This window comes from Odocoileus virginianus, chromosome 22 (assembly GCF_023699985.2).
Source record: "Odocoileus virginianus isolate 20LAN1187 ecotype Illinois chromosome 22, Ovbor_1.2, whole genome shotgun sequence".
Taxonomy (NCBI): Eukaryota; Metazoa; Chordata; class Mammalia; order Artiodactyla; family Cervidae; genus Odocoileus; species Odocoileus virginianus.
Window position 1 is genome coordinate 21276304 of NC_069695.1, and position 23628 is coordinate 21299931.

The 23628-nt window shown below is 37.1% G+C and overlaps 2 protein-coding genes across 6 annotated transcripts in view; one reads left to right on the top strand and one right to left on the bottom strand.

Moving 5' to 3' along the window:
• Nucleotides 1–10197, bottom strand: part of NDC80 (NDC80 kinetochore complex component) — a 35039-nt gene extending 24842 nt beyond the window's left edge. Inside the window, exons 1-6 of the mRNA XM_020886354.2 lie at nucleotides 10116–10197; nucleotides 8351–8460; nucleotides 6851–6928; nucleotides 2371–2494; nucleotides 2095–2267; nucleotides 1301–1403 (exon numbers count right to left, since the gene is read on the bottom strand). Coding sequence (XP_020742013.1) covers nucleotides 1301–1403; nucleotides 2095–2267; nucleotides 2371–2494; nucleotides 6851–6928; nucleotides 8351–8451 — 579 coding nt within the window. The 5' untranslated portion in view covers nucleotides 8452–8460; nucleotides 10116–10197. The remainder of the gene's footprint in view (nucleotides 1–1300; nucleotides 1404–2094; nucleotides 2268–2370; nucleotides 2495–6850; nucleotides 6929–8350; nucleotides 8461–10115) is intronic.
• A 140-nt stretch (nucleotides 10198–10337) lies between these two features.
• The window catches only part of METTL4 (methyltransferase 4, N6-adenosine), a 94549-nt gene continuing 81258 nt past the window's right edge, over nucleotides 10338–23628 (top strand). For 3 of the 5 annotated variants that reach the window (XM_070452710.1, XM_070452715.1, XM_070452714.1), the window contains exons 1-7: nucleotides 10338–10673; nucleotides 11332–11538; nucleotides 12498–12631; nucleotides 13272–13665; nucleotides 15170–15232; nucleotides 18893–19262; nucleotides 21646–21715. In XM_070452710.1, the coding sequence (XP_070308811.1) occupies nucleotides 13279–13665; nucleotides 15170–15232; nucleotides 18893–19262; nucleotides 21646–21715 (890 nt within the window). In that variant the 5' untranslated portion in view covers nucleotides 10338–10673; nucleotides 11332–11538; nucleotides 12498–12631; nucleotides 13272–13278. Of the gene's footprint in view, nucleotides 10696–11331; nucleotides 11539–12497; nucleotides 12632–13271; nucleotides 13666–15169; nucleotides 15233–18892; nucleotides 19263–21645; nucleotides 21716–23628 lie in introns of all 5 variants that reach the window. The other 2 variants (XM_070452711.1, XM_070452713.1) reach the window with 2 other exon arrangements.

A 23628-nucleotide genomic window follows, 5' to 3' on the forward strand; every position in this document is an offset into this window, starting at 1 on the left:
GCCAGTAATAATTATTTCTCTTGAATGAACTTAATTTTGGTGCTCAAATATTATCCACTGACTCCTTCAAAATGTTTAAGAATGTACCTTAGGTTGAATTCTACAATATAGTCTTCATTTAAACAAATATTTAAGCTGAAAGTGATAGCAAATAATAAATTATAGCAAAACAGTCAGATGTTTATAATTAACAAGCTGGCAGGAAAATGCCTAAATGTTTTTAAGGCATAGAAATTCCACTTTGGAACATCTGTTTTATAACTTGTTTTAAAAATAAAATTAAAAAGAATTTGCTATAAAACCGAAAGATACAATGCATATCCAGTATGATCAACACTGAGCTCTAAAAAAAATGGACTATGCATTAGGAATATAAAAGAACAATAAATTTTCTTAGCCTAGCACTCATTCACAGGATTGCTGAGTGGGGATACTGTTCTGAGGCTAGAGTTGCTTGTTCCTATCTGCTCCTTTCCTGTTCCAAAGGCACTCATAATCCCTTTTGTGTATCTAGAGTGGATGCAGGCAAGCTCTGTCAACTCATCCTTTATCTTTTCTTCACTTGACAAGGCCTCATGTGACAATCAGATTTAATTAAGACTGAAAGACATGCAGGGCACAGCCCAAGATGAAAAACAATCTCCTACCTGTCATCAGGGTAGATAAAGACAGTTTCTGTTGCTGTGTCAAAGGTCCTTGTGAGAACTCTTGCTACTCTGCAAAGTTCAAGGTGAGCCTTCTAGAGGCACAAACAGATCCCCAGAACTAGAGAAAAAACTCTTTTACTACAAGAACTGAAAATTCTGAACTGAGAAGATTTGGTTGAAAAAATTTCAATCTGAAATCATATAAACTAGAAATATGGACTTGAGTAAACTTCTCTTATGTAAAGGTGTTATTTACTAACAAACCACCACTCCTCAATATTATAAAATATGAGAGGAGAAAAGGTCTCAGAGGAATCTGAGATAAATGTTCAGGGGAAGTTCCTACTGACATTATTTTGCTGTGTGTTTTTTTTTTTGGTTGTTGTTTGTTTGGATTTTTTTGGGTTTTGTTTGTTTCTAGCTGTAAAACCTCATGAAAACAAATGATCTCCTTGCCTTTTGGATATTGCCCTTCCTCTCCTGTGGACTCATGTAGTAACATTTTGAAGAACATAAAACCAAACATGCTCTGAAAACTGACTCAGACTTGGAGCTAACTGGTAAAAGCAAGATTGGGAGAGAAAAAGAAATATTCTGAGGAGAGGGGAAAAAAATCTTTCCTATGTATATATTTAAAATGAGAAATCAAATACCTTGATGCACTCTATTAGCCAAACCAAGGCTGCCACAATGTGAGGCCACGTATGAGGGGCCCCCACTGTATACATGGAGCTTTTCGATAATGCAAAAGGATACCTATGAAAAATCAGAAAAAATAAGCTAGCATGTTAATTTTTGTAAAAATAATGGCTAAATTAAGCAAGAAGTTATATTAAAAAAATTCTAAGTATATACCAACAGTCTTGACTTGTTTAGAAGTAAAATACTTGTCGAGATTCTTTCCTTTGTCATCTTACTCTCAAAGGATTTTGTGTATTTTTTTGAAGATTACTTTGTACACGTATCCCCTAAGTTGCAAAACTTGACTTAACAACCAACAGGCTGGACTTCTCTTCTGAAAGATTATTTGTTCTCTCAAATGCAACGTACCCTAAATAAAACCATGTATGTACTTCTCCTTCTCAAATCCACCCCTCCCCGTGTTTATCCTACGCAGGCTTTTCTGGACTCTTATCTCACTCCATTTTCACCAGGTTTTGACACCTATCTTTTCTGAGCTATAAAATTCATAGTATCTAGTCCATCCTATCTATTCCTTGTCACATGAGTAGTTGAGGGCTTTAGGATCTATCATCTGTACTTCAGTAATAATCCCCAAATAGTTGTTTCTTTTTGCCTTTTCGATTGATCTTGCATATGTGACCCACAGGGGCCATCTTAAAATATACTACTTCTCTAACTCAAAATCTTTATGCACTTATTGAGTTTCATTCTTCTCTGTGTTCCAATAATCTCTCTAGGCTAAAGAGAAATATAACATACAAACCCAAGATCTCTAAAGATTCTTGGAACCTCTTCTTCAAACTTTGTGTCAGGAAGTTCATATGAAGGGCAGAGGAAGCCATAAAGAAAAGTGAAGATCTTCAGGAAGTCTTTAACAGAAGGAGCTTGTAGAGATTTCATGGATACACTATATGCATAACCGTTTTCTGAAAGAAACTACAATGATTTTTATGAAATGTCATATGTTTCACAATAGGAAAATTATTGAAAATTACTTAAAGAGAACTCACAGTTTACAATATTAAAGAATATAAAATACCTCACAGAGTTGTCGAATACATTGCTGAATGAATGCTTTGTCATTAAGTGGTCTTGGGTCCTTGATTTTTTCAGAAGTGGAAAATATACCAAACTGACTATTCCGGGATCCATGTCCACTAGTTCTGCAAACAAAATCAGTCAAAATTATTTCCTTCTGAGGTGAAGCCTAATTATTTCAAGGTGATCTTACATATTTACTCATTTGGCCACGCTGGGTCTTAGTTGCAGCATGTAGGATCTAATTCCCTGACCAGGGATGGAACCTGTGTCAGGCCACCTGCATTGAAGTCTTAGCCCCTGGATCACCAGGGAAGTCCCATGATTTTATATTTTAACATCAGCATCAAACATTAAAATTCAATTCTTCAGTTTTTATTTAAACAGATTTCTCTTATTCAAAGCAGAGAAAAGAAGAGAAAATAATGAAAATTAAAGTATAAAATGAGGCAGGAAGAAATACTCTTTTGGTGGTTTGCATCACTAACACACACATTATCCTCTAAAAATGTGTATTCTGAGTTCGGCAGGTTCTTTGCACCAACCGTTTTCCAGGTTTCAACAACCCAAATCCTTTCAATCGCCTACTCACCCTTCATGACTGCTCCTTTACTTCCAATCTCTTTATTTGCCATTATTTATTGTGAGAAAATTACCTTTGAGATGTTGAAACAGATTTTGTGTGCTTTTTTCATGAATGTTATTGTCACGTGATATTGTGTATCTGACTGTGATTTACCATAAATATATGTGTTACTACCTTTTGGTCATTAACAGCTATAGCATATATGCTCCATTCTAAGTGCGGTCCCCCCCAAACAAAACTTCCCATCTGTTTAAACCTTTATAATAACCCCTTTTGCTAATCTTTGTGGTCCAACTCACCTAACTATTGTAGTTTATTAAGTATACTTGGAACAGTACTTTTCTTTACTGGACAGACTCCACAAAGCTGAGTTACAGTGAACACTGCTCTAATATCTCAACTCTGTTCATTAAAACAGAGTTTCTCCCTGCAAGTTTGCTTGCTGCTTTCAAGTTCTCTTCTGCCCAGGCCCTAAAAGTTCTTTAGCATGGGCCCTCTTTCACTGCTACTCTGACTAATTAGCTAATTTTCTCCCTGAGAATTTGATAACTCGAGAATCACTCTTCTCCCTACTGCTAGTAGTTAATCTTTAATATGCATATATATATATATTTTTTTTTTACCAAGGAATACATGTATAGACTCAGATCTTATTATTCTACACAAACACTAATAGCTTTTCAAAAGCACTAATAGCTTTTGAAATTATAAAAGTATTTCCTAACCAATCAAAATACTGTATTACTCAACTCACAGTTTAAGAGTGTAGGGTCTAGAACCAGAGTCTGTGGTGAAAAATGCTATCTCTGTTACCAGTTGTATGACTTTGGGTAAATTACTTAATGTCTCAGTGCTTCAATTTCCTTATTGATAAAATGAAGACAATGACTATCTACACATAGGGCAGTTCTGAGGATTGAACAGACGAGACATAAAATAGCACTTTTCTGGCTTACAAAAATGCTCAGCAAATATTAGATTTTATCACCATTATCCCCATTATCTCTGACTTCAGCTCTGAGATGAAAGTTACATTATAAGAATTCCTTAAGATTTTTCAGCTAGAGTGAACACCAGAGACCGTTTAACCTGGGTTTATGACAAAGATTTCTCACAAGGTAACAAATACGTCATCTCTAAATATTTTCAAAATAGTTAAATCAACACCTGTCTTAAAGTTAAGTTTTGGTGAGAGTGGCCACAGGACTGGAAAAGGTCAGTTTTCATTCCAATCCCGAAGAAAGGCAATCCCAAAGAATGCTCAAACTACCGCACAATCGCACTCATCTTACACGCTAGTAAAGTAATGCTCAAAATTCTCCAAGCCAGGCTTCAGCAATACGTGAACCGAGAACTTCCAGATGTTCAAGCTGGTTTTAGAAAAGGAAGAGGGATCAGAGATCAAATTGCCAACGTCCGCTGGATTATTGAAAAAGTAAGAGAGTTCCAGAAAAACATCTGTTTCTGCTTTATTGACTACGCCAAAGCCTTAGACTGTGTGGATCACAATAAACTATGGAAAATTCTGAAAGAGATGGGAATACCAGACCACCTGACCTGCCTCTTGAGAAACCTGTATGCAGGACAGGAAGCAACAGTTAGAACTGGACATGGAACAGCAGACTGGTTCCAAATAGGAAAAGGAGTACATCAAGGCTGTATATTGTCACCCTGCTCATTTAACTTATATGCAGAGTACATCATGAGAAACGCTGGGCTGGAAGAAGCACAAGCTGGAATCAAGATTGCTGGGAGAAATATCAATAACCTCAGATATGCAGATGTCACCACCCTTACGGCAGAAGTGAAGAGGAACTGAAAAGCCTCTTGATGAAAGTGAAAGAGGAGAGTGAAAAAGTGGGCTTAAAGCTTAACATTCACAAAACTAAGATCATGGCATCTGGTCCCATCACCTCATGGGAAATAGATGGGGAGACAGTGGAAACAGTGTCACTTTATTTTTTTGGGCTCCAAAATCACTGTGGATGGTGACTGCAGCCATGAAATTAAAAGATGCTTACTCCTTGGAAGGAAAGTTATGGCCAACCTAGATAGCATATTAAAAAGCAGAGACATTACTTTGCCAACAAAGGTCCGTCTGGTCAAGGCTATGGTTTTTCCAGTGGTCATGTATGGATGTGAGAGTTGGACTGTGAAGAAAACTGAGCGCCAAAAAATTGATGCTTTTGAACTGTGGTGTTGGAGAAGACTCTTGAGAGTCCCTTGGACTGCAAGGAGATCCAACCAGTCCATCCTAAAGGAAATCAGTCGTGGGTGTTCATTGGATGGACTGATGCTGAAGCTGAAACTCCAATACTTTGGCCACCTCATGCAAAGAGTTGACTCCTTGGAAAAGACCCTGATGCTGGGAGGGATTGGGGGCAGGAGGAGAAGGGGACGACAGAGGATGAGATGGCTGGATGGCATCACCGACTCAATGGCATGAGTTTGAGTAAACTCCAGGAGTTTGTGACGGACAGGAAGGCCTGGCGTGCTGCGATTCATGGGGTCGCAAAGAGTCGGACAGGACTGAGAGACTGAACTGAACTGACTGAACTGACTGACTGAGATTAAAAAAAAAATGTTTGTTTGGAGTTGGGAATTTCTTAAAAAAAATTAACTTTATTGAGGTATAATTTGCTTAGAATAAAATGCACCAGCTTAAAGCATACAGTTTGATCAGGTTTGACAAGGTACACACCTGTGAAAATTCTACCATGATCAAAATTAAACATTTCCATTATCCCAAAGTCTCATCGCTCTGAACAGTCAATCCTTACCTCACTCCAAACAACCTCTGATCTACTCTAGACAGCGGTTCTCAAAGGGTGATCTCGGGGATCTGAGAAGTCAAAACTCTTTTCACAATAAAATTAAGGTTCTTTTCCACCCGTTTTGTTCTCATCCTCTCTCTCCTGAGTGTACAGTGGAGTTTTCCAAAGGCTGGCTACATGATGTCAGACACCGCAGCAGACTGAGTTCAGAAACAGATGAGAATCTAGCTACCTTCTATGAAGCCAGACATTAAGAGACTGCAAAAACGTAAAACAATGTCACCCTTCTCACTGAAATACTTTTGCTTTTAAAAAATGTTTTAAAAAATAAAAGCATGTTATTTATGTTAACATGTAATGGGTTATTGTTATTTTAAATTCAATGAATAAATATTAAAAATTTCCCCCTCAGTTTCAATTTCTAATATAGTTAATATCTCTAGATATAGCCCATAAAATAAGAGTCCATAATATTTGTTTTGTTGTTGTTCAGTCACTAAGTCATATCTGGCTCTTTGTGACCCCATGGACTGTAGCACGCCAGGATTCCCTGTCCCTCACTATCTTTCAGAGTATGTTCAAATTCATGTCCATTGAGTCGGTGATGCCTTCTAACCATCTCATTCTCTGTCGTCCCCTTCTCTTCCTGACCTCAATCTTTCCCAGCATCAGGGTCTTTCCCAATGAGTCAGCTCTTTGCATCAAGTGGCCAAAGCACTGGAGCTTCAGCAGGAGTCCTTCCAATGAATATTCAGCATTGATTTCCTTTAGGATTGACTGGTTTGATAATATTTAAGAGTATTAAATAGTCTGTGACTAAAATGTTGGACTAGATGACGATTCCGAATGCTAAAATGCTCTGATTCCAGAGTATCTATGTGAAGAATTTTCCATCAAGTATTCAGTTGTAACAATGAAACAGTGGTCTGAATGTTCTGATGTATCTTTCAGCATCATTTAAGGCAAATATAACCAATTTAACCATTTAAAACAGAGGAAAACAAGATTAAAACTTTCTCTTAAAAGGGACCATGATATCTAATTTTTTGTACTTTTAGCATTTAACTCAATGTATGGCTATAAGAATCTTTTCCATTAAAATTAATAAAAAATATCATTACCTTTTACCAAATACAGAGGTTTTTCTTTCAGATGTGGGTCTGTTTATATTCAGTTTTCCAAAGGTTGATTTCTCTTTGCTTTAAGAAAAGGAGAAAAACAAACTCTTCAAATGAATGGAAAAATATTAGTTCAAGAGACTTTTGGAAATACGTTACCCATTCCCTACAAAAATAATCCAAAAGCATGAAAATTTTCAGCAGCAATTACAGTTGTTATAAATGGGATAAACTTAAATATAGTATATACTTGCTTAACTAAAGTGTTAAGAAGAAAGTGGGAAAAAACCCATATCTACATTGTTACTTTAATTATCTTAAAATATGTACATTTATGGAAAACAACTTCAAAGGAAAATGAGTAATTTAAAAATAGGTATTTTCAATCATAGACTGATAGTCACATTTAAATTTTGTTCTTTTGAGGCTTACTCTTTATTAGAATGTGGCTATACTCAAGAACATACATTCTGTCAATTACTGACCAAAAATATTGACAAAAAAGCAGTCTTTTACCTTCTGACACAATTTAAGGCACAAATCTTTTGCAGTAGTAATGTACAAAAGTACAAAAAATTTGATTTCAGAAGAAAAAAATGTATAAATATTTCAAATTTCTAAAAAGAGCAGAGGCTCATACAATGTAAACCTAAGTAATTTAAGAGCAATTAGCAAGTACCTTGTACCTTGGTAATATAGGATTGATACAACTCACATAGATTACAAACAGCCTTCTTTTAATTTTAAGAAAATCATTCATAGGGAAAAATTAGTTTATGATTGAAAGTTCTCCCCCCACAGCTGATTTTTTATTTAAAATATAAAAAAAAAAATGTGAAGCATAGTTGATTTATGATGTTACAGGTATACACCAAACTGAGTGTTTATTATATAGGGTTGGCCAGAAAGTTTGTTGGGATTCCTGTAATATCCTGCATGTATATACATAAATATATACACATGCGTATACTTCTTCAGATTTTTTTCCATTACAATTATTATACATTATTAGAGGATATTGAATTCAGTAATAGCAAGTTCTTCTGGACACCTTTTTTGGACACCATTGAATCTCCAGGAAATAGTTCAGAGAAGCAGTGTTCTATAGGTGGCTCCTAAACTGCAGTTAATTGTCAGAGCAAGTAGTGGTTTTGACTGAGAACTGTGCTAGTTGAATAAACTGTAGTAAACTGCAAATTATAGCACAGAACCTGCTCAAACAAGCAGCTCTGTGGAAAGCAGGAAAATAAGAATGAAAGGGCACTGAAGGGGAATTGGCAGTCCCTTAGAGATTGCCTTACAAAGGATGTGGCTTTTGAGATTTAAGTATCAAATGAGATAAGATACAACCCTAGTGTCGCGCCTACTCTCAGCTTTCATTGACTCCAAATCAGGTACCGCTGGCAACAGACAAGATTCATCACAGTATTACTCACACTACATCTTTGCATTAACCACCTTTACAGATTTCTCTGCCAAGACAATAAGGCATGTGGTACTCACGTTTGAGGGGTATGGAGACCTGGTTTATTTAAGTCCTGGGATCTTAATTCCTGCATAGACAGGCGGCCAGCACCACCGGTGGAAACTGAACTGCGTTTCATGCTTATGACCTGCATTCATGAATTTGGTATTAAACAAGTCTTTCCAGATGTAGATGGTACATTAAACTTCAACTATTATCTTCATCCTCAAACAGAAAGGCAGCCAAGTTCCATTGCTCCTTCCTGAGTTATCTTGTTCATGTAAGGTGAAGTCCTCATTTACAGGGAGTATTTATCTATTTGATTTCCTTTAAAAATACTCAACACACGAAAATACTTACTAACTGCCTACCATGTACAAAGGAGTGTGCAAAGCAGTGCAAACAATAGAAAGGTGAAAAAGGTATGATTCCTCTTCACAAGGGAATTTATGGTAGTTAAAACCCTGAATCCTAACTCAGATCACATCACCACTGTTGGCTGTGCCTATTTCGATGGGAAGTCAGGCCACCTGACAACAACTACCTCTGATGTTTCCTTTGGTCTCAAAGGAAACCATCCTGTTTTCTTTTCCTAATGTCCATCCTCTTTAGCTCTGTTCTTAACCTTCTCTTTCTCATTTATATTCTTCAATTACTGGCTCTCTTGATTCAATCTCCCTTTTATCAAGGATAAATTATCTGGCCTACAGGCCGCTTCCACTTACTCAGACTACATTCACATCTCACTCCCTTTCCACCTCCTGGGGTATCTTTCACTGACAAATCTTCGGATCCTATTGTTATTGAGTCCAACCTCACTCTGATCGCTGCAGGACAGGCCAATTAATCTGAGACATGGTGTTGAAAGAGCTAACTGAAATGCCAGGTTCTTTTATAGATCAGAGATGCCAGGGAGGTGAGGAAATAAAGTAAAATGGCCATTAATCTTGAGAATATCTCTTAGAATGGCAAGCCTTAGGCAGGGGACGTGTTAATTTCTTCCCTCCTGTTATTTACAGGTGGACAGCGTTCGGAACAAAGGCACTTTAACAGTCAGGCAGAGGGGCAGGATTCTCTGAGGTCGGCCATTACATATGATTATAATAACAAAAGCAACAGAAAACAAGTCAAAGAAACAGTTCTAACTAGAGTCAGAATTGGCTTTTCTCTGCAACAGGATCTTGTCTTTCAGGCATTAGACACTGTACTCCTCACCTTTCCAGGTCCTGCCCTGGTTTCCAGGACAATGGACATCTGTGGTTATCCTTTTCTCTAAGCTCTCCTTTGTCTTTGAAACTGATATACTCTTTCCTTCTTTGTGTGGACACCCATTTCTTCTTCAGTATACACTTCTGTATCTATTAAACTCTTCCACTCTCATCTATATGTTCCCTCCCAATCTCCACTTAAAATGTACTCTCAGAATCTGAGATTAATACTTCTGGATATACTCCGTACACGGCAATCGGGATGCTACACTAATAGCTCAAACGCAAAAACAGCAAACAGTTCCTCATCTTGTCACCTCTGTGTGCTGTCATGAATTCTTCCCTTTTTTCTCTCTCCAGGCCCTCTTCTTCTCATCAGTGTCCGCTTGGCCCTCCCCTTCTCCCTCGGAAAATCACTGCCGTAGGAAATTTACTGGACTCCGGGAAACTAGCGCCTCGTACCGACTGGCTCGAGAGGTCGGTTTCAACAACAAACACCAAAACGTCGCCTCCCAGGGCTTGTGAATCTAACCTGGCGACCTGGCGTTCTCTCTCCCGCTGCCCAGAGCAAAATCCACCCAAAATCATTAGTTACCTTTCTCCCAGCTTCCCGACACGATCCAGGGAGCGAATTGCTGTAAACCCTGCAACTGCCCGCTGGACAGGACAGCAGCCGCCAAAACACAAACTCCTTCCACCCGCCGCCGCCTTTCGAATTTTAAAATCTCCGCCAGCGTGTACGTCATCGCGCATGACGTGAGCGCGCGTGCGCAATTTTCGTGCGCAACTCTCGTACGCAATTCTCGCGCGCTGCTCCTCGTCGCTTGAAGTTTTGCGTGTTGCTGGGGCGCCGCCACCTCACCGGCTGCACTGGCTTTTCCTGGCCACTGTAAGTGTCCTCTGCAAAGTCAGGTCCGACGTTTGAATTTAACGGTGAATGTCCGGGCGCTGTACATCACTGAGTAGCGAGCAGAGCGCTCCAGGCCTGGAAAAGCGTTTTTTTTTTTTTTTTTTTCTTTTTCCGTACAGCAACATGGCCGCTCCCATTGACTCTTAGAAAAGGAGAATTTTTGTTTGCTGCCCCCATCCCCCACTTTGTCCTGAAAAGCTTGTCTGTCAGAATCTCTGGGTTAGACGCGTGCTGTTTCCTGAAGTAAGTCTGGGAAGGCGGCGAGGTAGGCGTTAGTGATGGAATGTGGGCGCAGTCGGCCTGAGGGTCGCGCTGCTGATGTAGGCAAATTCTTTACGGTTGAACTAGCAGGGGAGCCCAGTAAGCTACTTTGCTAAAACAGGACATCACCCGCTTCCCTGAGTTTGAACTCAGAGGCAAACACAGCCCCAAACCTGAAAAGTGGTGGGAGTGACGGGGAGCTCAGAGCTCCAGGACTGGATACCTGGGTCTTGTAGCAGTTGTGCCATCTGTCGTGGTCCGCGTGCGGGTTGGAAAAGGATTTCCAGACCTGAGACAGAATGAGAGGGAAATAAAGTTTATTAGAATGGGAGACGCTGTTAGAACAGCGGGCCAGCTCAAGGGAAAACCGACGTTGAACAGGGGTCCTTAGTCCACTTTTATCCCCAGGGTACAAGGAGTGGAATAGGGGTCTTGCGGGTCATTTGCTGATTGGATGAGACACGTATACCGGGTGGGGGAAGAGTAGGGCAAATACCTTCTCTCTATGGAGTAGGAGGGGACACAGGTTATACTGTTCCATTAATAGTTAGAACATGGGGAGGGAAGGACCATAAGGGTCTGGTTTTTCTGTTCCTGCATTTCAGGACCCTCCTTGGTTTTATCTGCTCTTTCGTCCTAGGGTCACCACACATACTTTAGGGCAAGTCACCTTTCCTGTGTGACTTTCAGCCTTCCCATCTGCATTTCTAGCGTGCACTCTCCGTTTTAAGACCGCTTCACCACCAGTGATGACTCTGATGCTCAGTTGCCTCCACTCTTGATACCCCATGGGCTGTAGCCCGCCAGGCTCCTCTGCTCATGGGATTTTCCAGGCAAGAATACTGGGGTGAGTTGCCATTTCTTCCTCCAGGGGATCTTTCTGATCCAGGGATAAAATCCCCGTCTCCTGTGTCTCCTTTGGCAGAGGTATTCTTTACCACTGAGCCACGTGGGAAGCCTGATGAATCTGAAGGGAGGACCAGTAACAGAATTACTGTCACCAGTAGTAGTTATTTGATTGCTTTGTGTGAAACACGAATACAACACTTAAAGTTAGTTACCTCATATAATTCCCTAAACTGCCCCCTAAGATGTCCTAAAATGATAAAATCGAAGCTCAGTGAAATCAAATGACTGGTCCATGGTCATAATGCTAATGCAAATGGTGTTAGAAATTTCAATCTATATTCATTGCTACTGTTATTAGCTGTGCTATTAACCGGCTTAATGTATTTCTTATTTTATTTCTTATTCTATATCCCCTTTTAAGTTCTCCACTACACAATGTTTAGTAAGGAAAATCCAGAACTTAACGCCTTTTTTGGTCTTTTTTTTTTTTGGCTGTGCCATTTGGCCTATGGGATCTTAGTTCCCTGACTGGGACTGGAACCGAGAACCTGGAATCCAGCCTCTGTGAAAGTCCAGAGTCCTAATCACTGGACTACCAGGGAATTCCCTAAGACTGTCTTTTAGGAAAAGATAAGTTCTGAAAAAACCTAGCTGCCGGAAGAGGACTGCTCAGAACCAGTTGCAGATCCGGACTCTTTACCTTGCAGTTTTACTCGGGGTTAGTGCTTCTGATAGCCTGTTAAAATTGCATTTTGCTCTGTTTTGACTCTTTCTGCACTCCATTGGTAGCAGTGATTAGTAAAGCAGTTGTGCTGGAGGGGCTTACTGTAGTAAGTGTGGTTTAAAAACGAGCTGACACCCTAACAGCTCCTATGGAAATTCTGTGGTCTTCTCTAGGCTTATGTCACTTAACAGGCTGAATTCTCACAGGTAATGCAATATTCTTTGGTTTGACAGGACACTCACTATTTGAGGATTCAGTGTCTTCGTGACTTATAGCTGTAGACCTACTGGCTAGAGCCAGGTGCCAAGCAGGAGGTTGTATGGAGGCTCGAGAAACAGGAGGATCTCATTGGAATTCCAGAAATAAGGTCAGGTTTTCACCCTCTTTGGTCAAGTTGGCTGAAATTTTTGAATTATCAACCCTGAAGTTAAAAGTTTACATTGTTTTAGACATAGAGAATAGACTTATGGACATGGGGAACGGGGAGGAGAGGGTGAGATATATGGAGAGAGTAACATGGGAACATACATCACCATATGTAAAATAGATAGCCAATGGGAATTTGCTGTATGTCTCAGGAAGCTCCAACACGGGCTCTGTATCAACCTAGAGGGGTGGAATTGGGAGTGAGTTTCAAAAGGGAGGGGATATGTGTATATCTATGGCTGATTCATGTTGAGGTTTGACAGAAAACAGCAAAACTCTGTAAACTACTTATCCTTTACTTAAAAAATAAATATTAAAAAGTTTATATTGTTTTAATGTTTCATTGCAATGTTTTTTAGTTTTTCTTAGTCCTACTATACATATTAACAACTCAAAAATTTTAAATTCGCTTCTGTGTATATTCAAGTTTATATACTTGCACATAAAATCTACGTGTGTATGAAGTATATTTTTATTGATAGACAGGACATTTAAGAATTTCTCAGGGAAGTTTTACTTCCAGTCAAACTAGGGTTTTACTTCTAGTCTCTGATTCCAAGAGGTATTTGTATGTTTTAAAGGAAGAGAATGTCTGTGGTGCATGAGCTATTACCAGGATGGCTGCTGGATCACCTCGCTTTCATTAACAAGATAAGCTATGAACTTCACCAGCATCATGAGCCTTGCTGTAGTAAAAGCCAGCCTACTTCTGTTCACCTTGATTCTCTTCACGTGGATTCTGTGTCCTCTTTTGGAGCCTCTGCTACATTTGTTGCTTCCACCAATAAGCCAGAGAATGATGATAGAGGAAATTGTGAAATGTTCGTACAGAAATACGTATTTCGATCTGAACTGTTTGATGTCAGCAAACCTTATATAACTTCAGCTAGTCACAAAGAGTACCAAGAAAGTAATGAAAAGGAAGATCTAGTAGATGATGTTAAGAAAGAAATCTCCATTTCTGTTAATGGCAAGGTAATAACTCTTAAGAAATTCTTATTTTTCTACAGAGAACACAAATGTATTATTCCAGTGTCTCGAATATCTTGTGATTTACTAATTATAAAGAATAGTCAATAAATCATAGTGATGCTTTAGGATATCCAGAGTAATTTTAATTTTTTTGCTAACATTCTACCATTTTTAGAAAACCAAATTTGCATATTTCAAAAGTAAGCAAAGTTGATTCAAAAGTGAATGCTTTGTAAATTAACAAACAAAGCTACACACACACACACACAAAACCCTGTTTGCTTAGGTTTCTGTATTAATTGCATGTTTTTACATATATTTTTGCTCAAAAACATGTTTTGTTCTCTATAAAATTCTAAAGCAGTATATGGATTTGGGGGGATTTTAGAGATTTTTCCTTTGGAGATAAACTGGTATAATAAATGTTTGGAAGAAGGGTAATATTTTTGAAAGATTTCTAGTAATAAAAGTAGAAAGTTACTATGGAAAATGTATATATTCTTAAAGTATTTATATTTGTATACACATTGGTGTTATCAGAAGTTTTGAGAATGCCATTAGGGTCAAATTAATTATGCTTTAATTAATTTTATGAATTAATTTTTTTAAATTAATACTTTTTATGTACTTGAAGAATTCAGAGATAATTATACCAAGTCCATTTCAGATAGATTATATTAACTTTTTTTTTTGTTGTTAGAGACAGAAATTACACTCATTATTCAACCAATAAATGTTTCTATATGCTGTTGCAAACAGAATAAGGAAACAAGATAGATATAATCTGCCTTTTGGATCTTATAATTGAGTGGGGAAGAAAGATACCAAATAAGAAAGCATGTTGAGAAGTATAATAAGGAAAGTAATAGAGATTCCATTTATTTATTCAGCCAGCAAACTTTTGTTGTTAGCCTGCTAGGAGTTTGCAACCATGTAGGCACTGAGATTTCAGCAACAAAAAGTAGAAAGTCTCTGCTGTGTATTATACTCACATGTTCTTTGGAGTTGTTAGATGTAGAACAGATATATCTTATTTGTACCCAATCTTCAGATTATGCATAAAGATCTATTAAAAGTACATTGCAGATTTTTTTTCTTTGGTGTAGAAATTAAGAAATTTCAGAATAATTACCCCATATAGCAACTGATAGGTTACACTGGTGACTCTTTATTACAGTATCAGTTTCCTTGTGTCTATGGATGTCAGTGCTGCATTTAATTATATCGTTCTAGTTCTTTCTAATAGCAGACGAGGCCTAGGTGGCCTTTTATCACCCATTAAGTTTGTAGTAATAGTAATAATAATTATGATTATTTGAGAAAGTTTACCTCCCTAGTCCATACTCTTTGCACTTTTTTCAACCTCAGTAGTTAATTATTAAGTCTTAAAGAATGAGATAGACAGTATGGAAAATGTGATAAATAAAAAAGAAATATTAATGTATTTCAAGGTATCAATATTGTGATGGATGGCCACAAAATTTTTTCCCTGTAATTTACTCTTTAGAAGAGAAAGAGATGTGTTGCTTTCAATCAAGGTGAACTGGATGCTATGGAATACCACAGAAAGGTACGGTGTAAAATGTTCATTGATGACATTGGAAGGTTAATGTGAACTAGTATAAGTAAAAGGACAATGTGAATAAGGGTGGTCTTAAAAATCAAGCAATCATTTTGATCAAGGTTAGAATTTAACAGTGGAGTGGTTTATTGTTACTTTTATAGTAATTAACAATTTAAACCAATTTTTATTAAAACTCCATATACTTAACATACATTTAACATACATAAACTTATGCTATACTGGTAAAGTCTAGAAATTTCTTAAGTTATAAAAGTGTACTGTCAGTAGGTAAAAGATAGCATAAACTTCTGCTACATTGCTTAAGCATATATTTCACATAAATAAACTTACGCTGTAAGAGTGTGGTGATATCTTATTGAGGTTTTTAGCTTGCATTTCCCTAGTGACTAATAATATTGAGAGTCTTTTCATTGATGTGCATCTATATACATTCTTTGTTAAAGTTGTTTAGGATTAATGTTGATTCATCTTTGAATATTTGATGTAATTCACCAGTGAGATTATCTAGGCCTGGAGTTTCCTTTTGGGGAAGGTTTTTAGTAATAATATCAGGTTCTTCAGTAGAGCCCAGGGATTTTCAGATTTTCTGCTTTTGCTTATGTCAGTTTTGGCAAGTTGTATTTTCCAAGAAACTTGTCCATTTTATCCAAGTTGTCAAATTTATTTGCCTGATGTTGTTCATAGTATTCTTTTCCCATGCTTTTAATGTTTATAGGATTTGTGATGATAAATGATCACCCTTTTCATTGCTATGTTGGTGATTTGTATTCTTTCTTTTCTATGTGGGTCTTGTTTTTTGGTTGTATTTTTCAAAGAACCAGTCTTGTGAAAAAAATTTTTGGTAGCTTTTTTTCTTTTTTGTGGCTATATATATATATAAAACATAAAATTTACCACTTTAACCATTTTTAGGTGTACACGTTAGTGGCACTGAGTACATTCACATTGTTTTCTAATCATCACCATTATTTATATCCAGAATGATTTTGCCATCCCAACTGAAATTCTACCCATTAAACAGTAACTCCTCATTTCCTCTTCCCCCTACATGCCACATTTTATTTATCTATTCTTCTGTTCTTCCACATTTGGGATGTTTCTACCTTTTGGCTGTAGTGAATAATGCTGCTATAAACATGAGTGTGCAGATATAACATGTATATATAAGCATGTGTAAACACATAACACATACATGTTTATACACTCACACATAAACATGAGTGTCCCTACCTTCAGTTTTTTTTGGGAGTATACCCAGAAGTGGCTTTACTGGATCATATGATAATTCTGTTTCTAATTTTTTGAGGAACTGCCTTCGTGTGTTCCACAGTGGTAGTACCATTCTGCCTTCCCACCAGCAGTGCATAAGCATTTCCAGTTTCTCCATATCCATGTCAGCACTTATTTTCTGTTTTTACTTTTTTTTCAGTTGCCATCCTAATGGGTAAGAATGGTGTCTCATTGTGGTTTTGATTTACATTTTTCTGTTGATCTTTGATGTTGAGCATATTTGTATGTGCTGTTGGCCATTTGTATGTCTTCTTTGGAGAAATGGCTGTTCATGTCCTTTGCTCATTTTTAAATTGGGTTTTTGGTGTTGTTTTTGGAGTTCTTTTATATTCTGAATATTAATCCTTTATCAGACACGTAAAAGGATGTCAAGTATATTCAAAGAACTAGCTTTTAACTTAGTTAATTTTCCTTACTGCCTGTTTTCTATTCTGATGATACTTCTTGTCTATTATTTTCTTCCTTTTGGTTTACTTTGCTCTTTTTCTGTTAATAACTTCTTAAAGTAGAGCCTTTTGTCAGTGAGTTCAGATCATTTTTCTTTTCTAATATAAGCATATAAAGCTGTAAGTTTCCCTTGAATTGCTGCTTTAGTTGTATTCCACGTATTTGGATATGTTGTATTTTCACTTTCATTCACTTCAAAATATTTTCTCATTTCCCTTGTGATTTTATTTTTGACCTATATGAATTATTTAGAAGTCTGTTATTTCATTCTCAGATATTTGATGTTTATCTTAATATCTTTTTGTTATTGATTTCTAGCTTAAATCCATTGGAGTATAAGAATATACTCTGATGTGAGTCCTTTAAAATTATTGAGTTTTATTTTACAGTCCAGCATGTGAATTATCTTTGTGACTGTATTGTGTGCTATTTTTTACATATTTTTGAATATGTATTCTTTAGTTGTTGGATACAATGTTCTATGAATGTCAGTTAGGTTAAGTGGATTGATAGTGTTGTTCAGAACTTCTGTCTTTAGAGATTTTTTGTTTATTGGTCTATCATTTGTTGGGTCGATTTTGCTTGGGTGAGTTTAGAATGAGGATTTTAGTCTAAGGCTGATGATTATTCCCTTTTACTGACACAAAATCTGTTATGCACCCAGTACCCCTGTTAAGAACAATGATGATTTTACTTTATTTAGAAGCTAACAAGTTAGCAAGATTTTATTAAAACAGATTTAGATCAAAGTATTAAAGTAACGAGTTTATTAAATTAAGAAGCCACATGTATGTACTGATCACTGCTCAGCTGGAGACTTGACCTGCAACTCTCAAGAGCTCTACGTCTGTGCCGCTCTCTGCTCTGGTGTCCTCCCCGAAAACTCTCCCCACCTTGGCCCTTCCAGACTCCCAGCTCTAGTTCCTTGGCTCCGAGAGACTGCTGGTCTCTGAACCGGTCTCCTCCCTGTCTTGCTACATGAAAACTTTCTCAAGGCAGTAAGCTGGAGCAATTGGGCTCTCTGTTTATTTAGGGAGTACAATTCTGGGGCTTCCCAGGTGGCGCAATGGTGAAGAATCCACCTGCCAATGCAGGAGATGCAAGAGATGGAGGTTCAGTCTCTGGATTGGGAAGATCCCCTGGAGGAGGACATGGCTGGAGAATGTCAGCCATGGAGAATTTTTGCCTGGAGAATCCCAAGGGCAGAAGAGGAGCCTGGTGGGCTACAGTCCAGGGGCCGCAAAGAGTTGGACATGACTGAGTACATGTGTAATTGTATTAATAATAATATTCTGCAGTGCTTGACATCCACCCAAGGTCTGAAAGCCTTTTTTCTGAAAATAACTTTTTAAAAGTAATTTCAGATGAAAAGTACTCCATCTTATCCAGAAGCAGTACTGGCTTTTAATTTTATAATTGTTTTGGTTCTGTTATTGCAAAACTTTTTAAAATTGTATTCATTTTATAGAGTTGACTTTTTCTTTAACAATTCAAGCTGTATTTTTATGAAATCAAAGATATGTTTATTTTAAAATTAAAAATTACTAGAAAAATTAAGATTAAATGTGATTAAAACTTAATTCTTTTTATAGACTAGAATTTTCACTTCTAGAAACATCATCAAATTCATCTTATAAATTTTTAAGGATTTTTAAAAATATATATTGCTTGGTTATTTAGTTTCCAGTGAATTTATGAGATTTATATTATTCCACAGTTAGGAAATAGCCATTCAAAGGTATAGTCACACTTACTTTTTCTTGTAGTATAAAATTATTTTATTGTAAGCATTAAGAATGTTGGCTTTAATCCATAAGTTGAAATATTCAAAGCATAGTAGGAAACTTTATTATTTAGAAAATTGTTTTAATGTCAGTGATGTTTTAATATACTTAAATTCTCTTACAGATAAGGGGGCTGATTTTGGATGGATCCTCACAGTTAATCCAAGAAGGTCTCACAAGTGGCTTTCTTCATTCATGTTCTGAAAAACGGAACAAGTGCAGTGAGCCAGTTACTTTACCACTTGATACCTGTAATTTGTCAGAATTGTGTGAAATGGCAAAGCATTTGCCTTCTCTGAATGAAGTGGAACTTCAGACGTTACAGTTGATGGAAGATGATGCCTCTGTTACAGAGCAGGATTTATTTTCACGGATTGTTGAAAATACTTCTAGCTTTACAAAAATGATTACTTTAATGGGACAGAAATACCTGCTGCCACCAAAAAGCAGATTTCTTTTGTCTGACATTTCTTGTATGCACCCACTTCTGAACTGTAAGTAGTTATGTTTATTATTAGATAGTTTTTTGTGGCCTCAAAAGTCAAGAGCAAGTCTGAATGTTGAGTGAGCTTCAGCATTTTGTGATAGGGTGAATAATTTTCTCTGTATTTTTTTTTAATTTAAAACTTTAAATTCAGTTTTAAAGTGCTGACTTATGCTTTAAAAATTAAAAAAATAAATCTTATTACAAACAAGGTATCAAAAACTTAACTAGTCCCCAAGAGAATAAATATAGTTACTGCTCTATACTTAGGAATTCAGGATACAATTGTGTTTGGCCAAGTAATTTTAACTTTTATTCATAGCAAAGTAGAAATGCTTCAGATATGAATGTTAATTCCCAAGCCATTCTTAGACTTTTAGGTTACATTTTAAGCTATTTTCAAGTTTATTATCTAAAGTTTCTCAAAAGTATTTTCCTGTGTAAAGTTGAAAATTTAGGTATTGATGTTCAGAGTTATCTACACGAAAATTTGAATATGGATTTCTGAAGCTTAACTATGAGTCTTCAGACACTTCACAAAACTGAGCCTCAGTTTCCTAATCTATAAAATGGATATGATATCTACTTCTGAGGGTAATTTTGAGGATTAGTTGAGATAATTTGCACCACAAGCTTAGCTCAGTGATATGTTCCCAATAAATTATAACTATCATAATATTCTAAGGGATGACATAAGAGGTATAGTGATTAAATTGAATTTAATCTGTTATATACTGTTATTTGTACATTTTGTAGCAAAATTTTAAGTTATTACAGTAGCAGCTTATTAATGAAAAACTTCTTTTAATTACTTTCAAGCCATTTTAAACATGAGTGGTTATTCATGTCACAGTGTCATAAAATTCTTCAGGGTAAGTGACAAGATAACAAAATAATGAGAAAATGATGCAATATTTGAACATTCTTTTCCCCATTCTTTCTCATCTTTGTTACTCTAATCGTTTAAAAACCATTACATCCTTATTTTAATTGGCATTCTTTTGATTACTTATGAGATTGTCCACTTACAAAAATATACCTTTGTGTATAAAAGGGAAAGGGGCAGCTTTTCCTTATAGTAAAATCCCAATTAATAAATGTAGGTGGAATGATGTAACTAGGAAATTTCCATTTGACACATAGCATAGTACTTGGGTGTCAAAATGGTGGGTGAAAAGATGAGATGCAGGATATTTGCAGAGTCTTAAAGTATGTCCCTACGAGATAGTTAATAATTACTGAGGTAGAACTGGAGAAACCTGGCTGACAGCACTTTAACCAAATAAAAGACTCAAGGTGGTATCACTAACCATGAGACATTCTGACACCCTGTGCTTCCTGCTGATGACCAGCCAGTAGTAGTCTTCAAAAGTATCAAGGTCAAAAAAGATAAAAACTGAGAAATTTTTCCACATTGGAAGAAATTTATGAGACATAGCAATTAAATGTGACTTTGTTGGGGATCCTAGACCAGGGAAAAGGATACTAATAGACAGTTGGGGACATTTTATCAATATTAAGGTCAGTATGTCAGTTAAAAAATTGAAGTTTTATTTCATGTAAAAAAGTGAAAAAAAAAAAAGGCAAAAAACCCCACATCCATCCTGTGTTTGAAAGGACCATTTTAATATGGCTGCCAAGACTTACATAGGGCATTTACAAATCATCGATGTCTAGCTAATAGGGCATTTACAAATCATCGATGTCTAGCTAGGGGCTTCCCAGGTGGCACTAGTGGAAGTGAAGTGAAGTCGCTAGTGAAGTTCACTAGTGAAGTGAAGTGAAGTCGCTCAGTCATGTCCGACTCTTTGCAACCCCATGGACTGTAGCCCACCAGGCTCTTCTGTGCCTGGGATTTTCCAGGCAAGAGGACTGGAGTGGGTTGCCATTTCCTTCTCCGAGTGGTAAAGAACCCACCTGCAAATGCAACAGACAGAAGAGATGAGGGTTCGATCCCTGCGTTGGGAAAATCCCTGGGTTGGGAAGATCCTCTGGAGGAGGGCATGGCAGCCCATTTCAGTATTCTTGCTTGGAGAATCCTATGGACAGAGGAGCCTGGCAGACTATAGTCCATAAGTTTATAGAATCGGATGTTACTGAAGTGACAGCACAATGTCTAGCTAAGGGAGCTGTAGTTTTTAGGAAGAGTGCAACAGGTGCAATTACAGTAAAATCCCAGAAGTACTAAATTATAAGGGGAATCTCAATTTTTTTTGGATGAATTATTCTATTTGAATAAATGCCACAAATCCTTTTTTTTGGCCAGCATATTTAAATATATTTACCAGCATATTTATGTCCGTAGTGAATGCACTTCATTGTTGAAGAACATGTTTAGTTTTTAAAGTGGTACAAGTAGGAGGTATTTTCTGAAATCCTTTCTTTGTTTTCAGGTAAGAAAACATATGATGTGATTGTGATAGATCCACCATGGCAGAACAAATCAGTTAAAAGAAGTAACAGGTGAGTGTATCTGTTACATATGCTTTCTGAAAGCTATAGTTGTTTGTACATTATAGTTACATAAACTGAAAGTGTTACTTTATGGTACAAAGTATCTGAAAAACTAAAACCCTTTAGTTTTAAAATTTTAATTCCATTAAGTGGATAGGTTAAGTAGATAATTCTCTTAAACTAGAACTATATATAGGTATAAGAATGTTAAAAGTAAAAAAAAAAGAATGTTGAAAGTAATATTTACTAAAGATGAAGGTTGCTGACTGAATTAGTTCAGAAATGTGTCTATAACACCAAAAGACAACATTTTTGCCTTCTTTGGGGCTTCCCTGGTGGCTCAGATGGTAAAGCTTCTGCCTGCAATGCGGGAGACTTGGGTTCAATCCCTAGGTCGGAAAGATCTCTTGGAGAAGGAAATGGCAACCCACTCTAGTACTCTTGCCTGGAAAATTTCATGGACGGAGGAGCCTCGTAGGCTACAGTCCATGGGGTTGCAAAGAGTCGGATACGACTGAGCAACTTCACCTTTCACTTTGCCTTCTTTGATATCAAATTCTAAAGTTTTGAAATATGTGCCAAAATATAGCATTCCTTAGTAATCTTCTATGAATGAAATTGTCTAATTCATTCTGAAATTTGTTTTAATTTATGCCACTGTTCAGTTTATGTAACCTTTTAGAGTGACAAGTTCAGTTAGTAAATAAGACAAAGTTAAATAGCTTTTCAAAAAACTAAAAATTTCCCTCTAGTTCCGGTGAATATCTTCGGTTATATTTTGTCTCACTCTTCAGTCTTCTAGACTGAACAATTTCTGTTACCTTGACTTAAACTTCATGTGAAATTTCTTCTTCTCCACAGTTATCTTCAGTTTCCTTATTTTTTTTGTTTATGAGCTGTACCAATAATTGGATTTTTCCCCCTTAAAAGTTGCAAGGACCATACAAAGAATTCATTATTTCTATTCTCTATATGTGTGTATTTGTGTGTGTGTGGGTAAATATCTGTATATATATATAATTTTTTTCTGAACAGTTTGAGAATAAGTTATTTAGGAGAAAGAGTAAGTTACTCTGAAATATCTATTCTGTATTTCTTGAAAACAAAGATATTTACTTATATAATCATAGTGCAGTAGTCAAAATAGGTAATTAAGTTTCCTTTTCAATTTTCTAGTTTTATTTTATTAATAAGAATCATACAGGGAGTTACTGTGATATATGCATTGTTCCCAGTTTTACCATCTGTGATAGGCGAAATAGTGTTCTTTCCCTCCCCACCCCCTACCCCTGTTCCACACTCCCTTCCATGTCCTTATCTTAATCTCTGGAATTTATGAGTATGTTAGGATACATGGCAAAGAGAAAATAAAATTCCAAATGCAATTAAGGCTGCCAAGGAAAGGAGATTACTATGCATTACGTGGATAGGCCAGTCCATAGCATATCACAGCTAGCGGCCGTGAGGAGATCCCCCACGTCCAAGGTCAGGAGCAGCAGCTGTGCTTTGCTGGACTGGCCGTGAGGAGATACCCCATTTCCAAGGTCAGAGAAACCCCAGTAAGACAGTAGGTGCTGGAGTGGCTATGAGGAGATACCCCACGTCCAAGGGCAAAGGAGAAGTCCCAGCAAGACTGTAGAAGGGGTGAATTCATGTTTAGAATCAAACCCCATTCTCGCCAGAGACGCTCAGAGGGCATAAACAAACCTTGTGTGCACCAGGACCCAGAGACCCCACAGAGACTGAGACAGAACTGTGTTTGCGCATCTCCTGTGGAGGTACGGGTCAGCAGTGGCCTGCCGCAGGGACAGGGGCTCTGGGTGCGGCAGACCTGGGTATGGCATAAGCCCTCTTGGAGGAGGTCGCCATTAACCTCGCCATAGAGCTGCCAGAACTTACACAGGACTGGGAAATAGACTCTT